This window comes from Orycteropus afer, unplaced genomic scaffold (assembly GCF_000298275.1).
Source record: "Orycteropus afer afer isolate SDZICR_OR568_19922 unplaced genomic scaffold, OryAfe1.0 scaffold00312, whole genome shotgun sequence".
Lineage (NCBI taxonomy): Eukaryota > Metazoa > Chordata > Mammalia > Tubulidentata > Orycteropodidae > Orycteropus > Orycteropus afer.
Genome location: NW_006921899.1, coordinates 1,310,711 through 1,320,791, shown reverse-complemented (window position 1 = coordinate 1,320,791; position 10,081 = coordinate 1,310,711). Strand labels below are relative to the sequence as shown.

The window sequence follows — 10,081 nt, the reverse complement described above, 5'->3', positions numbered from 1 at the left end:
ATTTATAGGTATAGATATATACACACATACATTTGTCAATTCAATGTTTTCCACATGAACAATTTAGTGATATCAATTATATTAATCATGTCATACAACTATCACCAATCATTGCCAAATTTTAAAGGAAAATAATTTTTCTGTATTGATTCAGGAGTTGAAAAATGTTTATGTGTGTTTGGAACAAATTGGGTACATGAGTTGCTTTACAAGTGTAAATATAAATACAGATAAAATATTTCCAAAGAAAATTTAGTGTCTGAGTTGAGATGTGCTATAAGGGTAAAACACATCCAAGATTTCAAAGCCTTAAAACAACACATCAAAATAGTATATCTCACTAACAATTTTTATATTGACTACATGTTGGCGTGATGATATTTTGGAAATATTGGACTAAATGAAATAGAATCATTTAACCTGCTTCTTTCTACTTCTTTTCAATGTGACTACTAGAATATTTACATATGTGGGGCAAAACTATGGAGACAGTAAAAAGATCAGTGATTGCCAGAGGTTCAGAGGGAGCTGGGAGGGAGTGTATTCCACAGGCCATGTTTAGGGCAGTGAAAGTATTTTGTATAATACTGTAATGGTGGACACTTGATGCTATGAATTTGTCAAAACCCATAGTGGTATATAACACAAAGAGAGAACTCCAGTGTAAACTATAGACTTTAGCTAATGATAATGGAACAATGCTGGTTCCTCACTTAGAACAAACGTGCCACAGAAATGCAAGATGTTAATAGGAGAAGCAGTGTGAGGGGATTGAGGGTAGGGGAAATACAGGAAAATTTTCTGTACTTAGGGCACAATTTTTCTATAAAACTAACATTAATCTCAAAAATAAAATCTGCTTGATGATTGTATATGTGGCTGCCACTATTATTCTATTTGACAGTGTTGATCTAGAATCTGACACTTCTTTTTAGCACCAGACCCATCTCTAGGTGAATTACCCACTGTGATTAGGTCTAATGAGAAAGCAATTTAAGGTACTTGCCCCCTCTCTCACCTCCTACTATGGATCCTGAATGAGCCAGATCCAAGGAACTAACTGTGAACCTGAGCAGTCAGATGCTTAGCTGAGGGACTTAATTTCTGAGATAAATAGCACAGAGACAGAGGGATTGTTTGGAAGTCATATTCAACACAGCATCAGTGGCAGTGTGTGGACCAAGCTTTTTAATCCCCCAACTGCATCTCTGCTACTGATGGGCATGGGGTGAAATGGATGTTAGAGATTCAGAGGCCCCATCACAGAAGGTAACCAGAGGAAGATGATGAACCAGGGCAAGATGATGTCAAACATCAATTCTGAAGGGTTAGGTCAGTGTCAAATGGAAGACTAAGCAGTAAGGTTGGGAATCAGCAAGATGGGAACAGGAGGAGGATGAAGGATGGAGGATGAAGGACGGAGCGCAGAATGAGTTGAACTAAGGGCTCCATGCCTCTATTACCAGCAGCCCTGCTAAGAAACCCATCCTCTGAATGTTGGAGTGAATACCTGGGTTAGTCAAAGAAAGAGGATCTAGAGAACCACCAATTTCATGGCAATCAGGGAGCACAAGTGAGAATTCCTGCTAACACAAAGGAAAGGCGCTTTGGGCACTGTCTCCTCCCTCCTTCCTTCTGTGTAGGGGTGGGAGGTGGCACTATGGAGAAGAATGGAAATAAGTTCTGTCCATTTCTCTGTACTCTCATCCTACTTCTTCTATTACTGAGATCATGTGGCTTCCCTTAATGGGGCAGATTCTGTTCTTACTTCAGAAGGATTTAGTGGTTCAGGAGCTCAGTCCCTCTGACTACTATTTCAGGTTTGACTAAGGGTCCAGGCTTACACCTGGGCTCCTGCAACGAAGTTCTCACCGTATGCCTTATCTCTGAGGGCACTTCCCCTCTTCACTCCTTTACCTGAATCCTTGTCTTAATGCATTGCCCAGCAGGCAACATGCTCCTCCCAGAGCCTCAGCTAGGTAACCACAGCCCTCCTCTCTGCCATCAACTGATGCTCACTCCCTGCCTGATTTACGAGGATCTCAGGCTCTCCTAGATTTTCCATTGCTTGCTCCACCCATTCCATGTGTGACCCAAACTTCTTGGTCTCTTGCTTAAGACATCTGGTTAAGTTGGTAATGCCTTTGAGTACTGTGATCTAGCTACAGACCCGAACTTCCTCACAGGGCTTTTGCCTATAGCTCTTCGTCGGTGTGCCTCCTGGGTTGCAGTTAACCACCAGTGTCTGGTCCTGTCGGGAGTCACAAGATCACAGCCATTGATTCAGGGAAATGCTCCAGGATGATTATTCCATTATCTCAGCTGCCTGAAAAGAAAATCTTTCTCAAAGGGGCCCAGTCAAATTCAGTCTATCAACCTACTTCAATCCGAGTTTTCTTCTGATTAATGCCATTTCGGTTTAGCAATGCCCTTCACCCTCAGCTTTCTCTCCTATTGTTTTTCTTGAACAGAGGTGGTTCCTCTGATCACCTTCCCCTGATTCAGTCCCACAAGGGCAGGAATATTTGCTTGTTTAGTTCACCTGATGAAGCCAAACTACTCAGACAGTGCCTGGCATAGTCAGTGAATGAAAACAACAACAAAACTATGACTTAAACTCCTTAGTGGGGCCAATGAACATTAGCAATGAGTAGTACCCATATTACACATGACACACAGGATAAATCTTACTTATGGAGCCTTAGGGAGGTTTCGTTTGAACCAATACTAGGCTTAAGAACATCCCTTGATATAAACTGTAAGTAGGCATACGTGAAGCCAGGAACTCTCTCTTCTTCCACATTTTGAGGTGGATTTCATGTCTAGCCTCCCTTTCCTACCATCACAGCCAACCAACTCTGCCACGAACCCAGGTGATGTTGCACTGATAACAGCAGCACCCACGTGCCAGCCTTTCCTCTTCGTTTTCCTGCTGATTTTTACAAAATCTTTTAACTGGTCTTCCTGACCCTTTTTCTCCCAGTCCCCCATTCATCCTCTGCAGGTGGTCATTTCTTGTCCTCACATTGTGAATTGCATTGGAGAATGCATGGTGGTAGAGTGGCTAGAAGGCATCTCATCAGCAGGGTATTTGAAGGGGGACATGATACAGCCAGAGACGGATCCACTTTCAGAAGGTGACAGCTACCATTGGGTCATGATACACTGACCTCTGTCTTATAAACTGAGTTTCAAACCTCACTCTTTTTCTCTTGTCTAGCTTTGGTTTCAAATCCCTTCAACTTCTCAGAATTATGAGCTGGCACTTCCTATGACTTCTTTAGTTAGAACCCCAGGCAACTCTGGGCTGGATGGACTGACCTTTGCCCCCCCCCCCCCCATGTGAGTGATACTACCTGTTCCATTCCTTGGGCAGTGGAATGTCTTGAGACCCAGGACACCTGGCTTCTAGGCCTGGCTCTGCCACTAGTTGCATGACTTTAGGCAAATCACATCACCTCTCTGAGCCTTAGTTTTCACACCTGAGAAATCAAGGGGTTGCATTAGATTAGTGATTCTTCATATTTTATTGTTTTCCCTCCCAAACACAATCAACCAAATCAAAGCAAACTCACTGTCATCAAGTCAATTCCAAATCACAGTGACCCCCATTGGGTTTCCAAGGCTGTAAATCTTTACAGAAGCAGACTGCCTCATCTTTCTTCTATAGAGCAACTGGTGGGTTCAAACCACTGACCTTTTGGTTAACAGCTAAATGCCTTACTCACTACACCAACAGAGCTCCTTCTAAACACAACCACCCACCCACTGCCTTTGAGTTGGATCCGACTCATAGCAACCCCTCTTTGGGTTTCTGAGGCAGTATCACTACGGAAGTAGATTGCCTAATCTTCCTTCCAAGGAGTGCCTGGTGGGATTGAACTGCCAGCCTTCTGGTTAGCAGTCAAATGCCTTGGGCACTATGCCACCAGAGCTCCCACTGATTGTAATAGAGTTACATTTATTATTTAATTACGCACCTTCAGAATAAAAGAGAGAGAGCACACTAAAGAAAATTTCACTACTTTAATAGTGTGGATTGAGCATCAGATGGGAAGTGTGGCTCTACTAATTCCTCTGCTGGTCTTGGTCATTGTGTGCCTCTCATACTGTGGCGTTCTCCTTGGGCTGAGAGTTATACCACTATTTAAAGACACACATTTTTAATATAAGGTTCCTCAATACAAACCAGTGACTTCAACTCATCTTCAACCAAAGAAATGAAAACCTATACCTAGGCTGGAGGAAAACTTGACAGAAGCATGTTATTACCCATATGGGCTCTTCCTTAGAAATTTTTATGGTGAATTTCATTTATGTATGTCGCTATGAGTTGGGTCTGGTCCGACTCGACAGCACATAACAACAACAACATATACATATACATATACATATATATACATATATATATATATCCCTCATTCCACATCCTCTTCTGAATCCAGCTTGCATTTCCAGAAGTTCTCTGTCAATATACTGCTGCAACTTTTTTTGAATTATCTTCAGCAAGATTTTACTTGCATGTGATATTAACGATATTGTTCAATAATTCCCACATTCTGTGGGATCACCTTTCTTTGGAATGGGTACAAATACAGATCTTTTTCAGTCAGTTGCCCAGGTAGCTGTTTTCCAAATTTCTTGCTGTAGATGAGTGCGTGCCTCCAGCACGGCACCCATTTATTGAAATATCTCCTTGGGTGTTCTGTCAATTCCTGGAGCCTTGTTCTTTGCCAATTCCTTCAGTGCAGCTTCAACTTCTTCCTTCAATACCATTGGTTCTTGATCATATACCACCTACTAAAATGGATGAACATTGACCAATTCTTTTTGGTACAGTGATTGTGTATATTCTTTCCAGCTCTTTTTGATGTTTCCTGCATCATTCAACATATTGCCCATAGAATTTTTCAATATTGCAACTCGAGGATTACATTTTTTCTTCAGTTCTTTCAACTTGAGAAATGCTGAGCATGTTCTTCCTTTTTGGTTTGCTAACTCCAGGTCTTTGCACATTTCATTATAATTGACTTTGTCTTCTCGAGCTGCTCTTTGAAATGTTCTGTTCAGCTCGGTTATCTTGTCATTTCTTCCATTTGCTTTAGCTATTCTCCACTCAAGGGCAAGTTTCAGAATCTCTTCTGACATCCATTTTGGTCTTTGCTTCCTTTCCTATCTTTTTAATGACCTTTTGCTTTCTTCATGGATGATGTTCTTAATGCCATACCACAATTTCTCTGGTTTTTGGTCACTGGTTTTCAATGCATCAAGTCTGTTCTTTAGATGCTCTTTAAATTCAGGAGGGATATAATCAAGGTCATATTTTGGCTCTTGTGGACTTCTTTTAATTGTCTTCAACTTCAACTTGAACTTACATATGAGCAGTTGATGGTCTGTTCCATAATCAGTTCCTGGCCTTGTTTTGGCTGAAGATATTGAGCTTCTCCCTAGCCTCTTGCCACAGATGTAGTTGATCTGATTACTGTATACTCCATCGGGCAAAGTCTGCATGTATAGCCATATTTTTTGTTGTTGAAAAAAGGTATTTGCAATGAATAAGTCATTGGGCTTGCAAAATTCTACCATGTGATTTCTAACATCATTTCTATCACCAAGGTTATATTTTCCGATGATGATTCTTCTCTGTTTCCAACATTTGCATTCCAATTACCAGTGATAATCAACACATCTTGATTGCTTGTTTGGTCAATTTCAGACTTTAGAAGTTGGTAAAAGTTTTCAATTTCCTCATTGTTGGTTTTGGTGGTTGGTGCATAAATTTGAATAATAGTAGTATTAACTGACCTTCCTTGTAGGTGTATGGGTATCACTGACAGTATTCTATTTCAGGATAGATCTTGAAACATTCTCTGTGACGAAAAATGCCACACCATTCCTCTTCAATGTGTCATTCCTGGCATAGTATATCATATGGTTGTCTGATTAAAAATGGCCAAAATCAGCTCATTAACGCATAGGATATTGATCTTTATGCATTCCATTTCATTTTTGACAACTTCCAATTTTCTTATATTCACACTTCATACATCCCATGTTCTGATCATTAATGGATATTTGCAGTTGTTTCTTCCCATTTTGAGTTGTGCCACATCAGCAAATGGAAGTCCTGAATGCTTTACTCCATCCACATCATTAAGGTCAGCTCTACTCTGAGGAGACAGCTCTTTCCAGTTGAATTTTGAGTGCCTTCCGAACTGAGGGGCTCATCTTCCAGCACACTGTCAGACAATGTTTCAGGCTATTCATAAAGTTTTCCAGTAATATTTCAGACAGTGTTTCACTGCTATTCATGGGCTCACTGGCCAATTCTTTGAGAGGTGGATGGCCCTACTTCCAGAAAGGCAAACTGGATTCAGAAGAGGACGTGGAATGAGGAATATCATTGCTGATGTCAGATGAGTCTTGACTGAAAGCAAAGAATACCAGAAACGTGTGTTTTATTGACTATGCAAAAGCATTCAATTGTGTGGATCATAACAAATTATGGATAACATTGAGAAGAATGGGAATTCCCGAACATTTGATTGTGCTCATCAGGAACCTATACATAGACTGTGTGTGTGTGTTCTTCTTTTTTTAAAAACTTGTGCTTTGGGTGCCAATTTACAATGCAGATTTGTCTTACATTCAACAGTACATGCACATTACCATCCCCAACCATAAAAAACTCTACTCCCCTCTCCTCCTTGTGACTACCCCCCCCGTACCCTTCTTATCTATGTATTTCTGTCTGTCGAGCTTTCCCTCTATGTGAATGCTGCCCCTCTGATGTCTCATGGCTGGTTGATCTAAGGGTTGCATCTCCCTAGAGTAGGTTGGTGTGTCTCTCTGGGGTGAGTGTTCTGCATATAGGTCTTTCTACTGTTGAGCTGAGAGCCAATCCACAGAAGTAAATCCATTTGTAGGCCTGAAGGGTAACCTGGGGCCATAGTCTTGGGGATTCCACCAGTCTTTATCCGACCAGTAATTCTGGTCATTTTTGTGTTTTTGACTTTTGTTCCACATTTTTCCTCTTCGTAAGTTTGACAGTGCAAATTTTGCCTTCTACACTGGTTCACTGACCCTCATGTAAGAAGCAATTCTTCAGAATCCTAAGTAGTCTTCCTTACAGGTCTCATGACTCACACTTCAAAATTGTTTATTATACAAACCAAAGTTGATAGCTGCTGAGCTAGTTTATCTTAAATCCTCTTCCATCTTCAAACTGCTGGGAAATAGCCTAGCATAAGCATTCTATAAGGTCCTTGGGTGGTACAAATGGTTTATACTCAACTACTAACCTAAAGGTTGATAGTTCAAAACCATCAAGCACTGCCCAGAAGAAAGGCCTGGCAATCTGTTTCCATAAAGATTATATCCAAGAACACTCTCTGGAGAAGTTCTACTCTGTTACATATGGGGTCATCATGAGTCAGAATCACCTTGATGACAATGGTTTGGTTTGCTTTTTGGTTAACCCTACTATGATCTAAGGATTTCCTTTTTCTTGGATCCACAATCAACACCCATGGAAGCAGCAGTCAAGAAATCAAATGGCTTATTGCATTGGACCAATCTGCTGCAAGAGACCTTGACCCATGCTGTAGTATTTTCAATTCCCTTATATTCATGTAAAAGCTGGATGATGAATAAGGAAGACCAAAGAAGAATTGATGCACTTGGATTATGGTGTTGGTGAAAAATATTGAATATACCATGGACAGCCAGAAGAATTGACAAATAAATCTGTCTTGGAAAAAGTACAGCCAGAATGCTCCTTAAAATTGATGATGGCAAGGCTTCATCTCAAGTACTTTGGACATGTCATCAGAAGAGCCCAGTCCCTGGAGAAGGGCATCATGCTTGGTAAAGTAGACAAATCGACATGTCATCAGAAGAGCCCAGTCCCTGGAGAAGGGCATCATGCTTGGTAAAGTAGACAATCAGTGAAAAAGGGGAAGACCCTCAATGAGATGGATTGACACAATGGCTGCAACAAGGGGCTCAAACATAACAAGGATTGTGGGGATGGCCCAGGAACAGGGGTGCTTCATTGTGTTGTACATAGGGGCAGTCTGAGTCAGAATCTACTCGGGGGCCCCTGACATATACAACTACGATCTCCTCGGCTTCACTCTGTCTCTTCACATTCCTAAGAGGAGTACTCCACTCTGCTATATCTATAATTTTTCTTTTCAACATGTGTACCTTTTAGTTGTTATCCCTTGTCATTGAATGTAAGATCCCTTTTGATCATGCTAATTCCTCTCCTTGTACTTGATTCAATGCCCCAAAACTAATCATCGTGCTTTCTGTCACCTTTGTCTTCAATTTTTGGAGAACAGACTGTGAGCTATAAGAGGTCAGGGACTGTGTCTAGTTTATTCACTGCTCTGTTGACACTGACGGGTGCAATAGATACCAGTGACTGGTACAATAGATACTTCATAAGTAATTGTTGGATAAATGAATGGCTAAATGATTGAATGAATAAACCTATGAATGAATCTATTCCTGTCTACAATTCCTTCTTTACCATGTAAACATGTTCTAGTTTTTCTTATCTTTTAGGATAAATACTCATATGAACACTTCCAAAAAATCAACAATCAACTCCATGTAACTCTCTCCTAGCTTCAGAGTCATAGTACTTGAAACATTCACTGTTTCCAACTCCTCATATCCATTTCTCTTCAAATCTCTGCAGTCTGGCAACTATTGTCACCACACCAGTGAAACTGCTTCCGCCAACACCAATGATCCTACATATTGACAAATCCGATGGATAATTATTTTGTCCTCATTTTACTTGATCTTCTAACTCTAAATCCTAAAAGAAGTTGATCCTAACAATAGTCAGTGAATTTGTTACTCTCATATAAGCAAAGGAGAGACAGAAATTATTTATGGACAGAGATATGGCAATAAAAATAGCTCTTGCTTCAGTTTTCCCAAGGTGATCAGCTTAAGGGAGACTAAATACAAAACCATTTAGAGATTATGGAGATCAATTTGTTTAGTTATTCATTTATTCAAACAAATACACACAATGAATCCCTTCAATGTGCCAGGCACTGTTACTGGATCCATCTGGGACAAGAGGAACAAACAAAACTATTAGCTACTCTTTAAACCTTTAACCAAAACATTCCTCTGAAGTCCTCTTTAAACTAAACAACAGTTTAGTTCAATTGTTGTTGTTAGGAGCCACTGAGTTGGCTCCAACTCATAGCGAGCCTGTGTGCAACAGAACAAAACACTGCCCAGTCTTGCACCATCCTCACAATCTTTGCTATACTTGAGCCCATCATTGCAGCCTCTGTGTCAATCCATATTGTTGAGGGTTTTCCCCTTTCTCACTGACCTTCAACTTTACCAAGGATGATATCCTTCTCCAGGGAATGGTCCCTTCTGACAATGACCAAAGTAGGTGAGACAAAGTCTGGCCATTCTCTCTTCCAAGGAGCATTCCAGCTGCACCTACTCCGGGACAGATTTGTTGATTCTTCTGGCAGTCCATGGAATTTTCAGTATTCTTCACCAACACCACAACTCAAAGGCATCAGTTCTTATTCAATCTTCCTTATTCATGCAACTTTCCTGTGCATATGAGACGATTAAAAATACCAGGGCTTGGGTTAGGCATATCTTAGTCTTCATAGTGACATCTTTGCTCTTCAACACTTTAAAGATGTCTTTTGCAGCAAATTTGCCCAGTGCAATTCAATGTCTGATTTCTTGACTGCTGCTTCCATTGGTGTTGATTGTGGAACCAAGTAATATGAAATCTTTGACAACTTCAATCTTTTCTCCATTTATCATCATTGGTCCAGTTGTGAGGATTTTTGTTTTCTTTATGCTGAGATGTAATCTATACTGCAGACTGTAGTATTTAATCTTCATCAGTAAGTGCTTCAAGCCACTTCACTTTCAGCATGCAAAGTTGTGTCATCTGCATATAGCATATTATCTCAATTAGTAGATGTGTTAGACTGGGTTCTCTAGAGAAACAAAAACCAGCAAAGCTTATATATATATACATAGAGAGTGAGAAATTTATCTTAGGAAAATGGCTCACAAA

The 10,081-nt window shown here is 40.5% G+C and overlaps 1 protein-coding gene across 1 annotated transcript in view; it reads right to left on the bottom strand.

The window, feature by feature from the left end:
- Positions 1 to 3,436, bottom strand: part of TNRC6A (trinucleotide repeat containing adaptor 6A) — a 240,067-nt gene extending 236,631 nt beyond the window's left edge. The window contains exon 1 of the mRNA XM_042782427.1: positions 3,357 to 3,436. Coding sequence (XP_042638361.1) covers positions 3,357 to 3,436 — 80 coding nt within the window. The remainder of the gene's footprint in view (positions 1 to 3,356) is intronic.
- Positions 3,437 to 10,081: the final 6,645 nt, after the last annotated feature.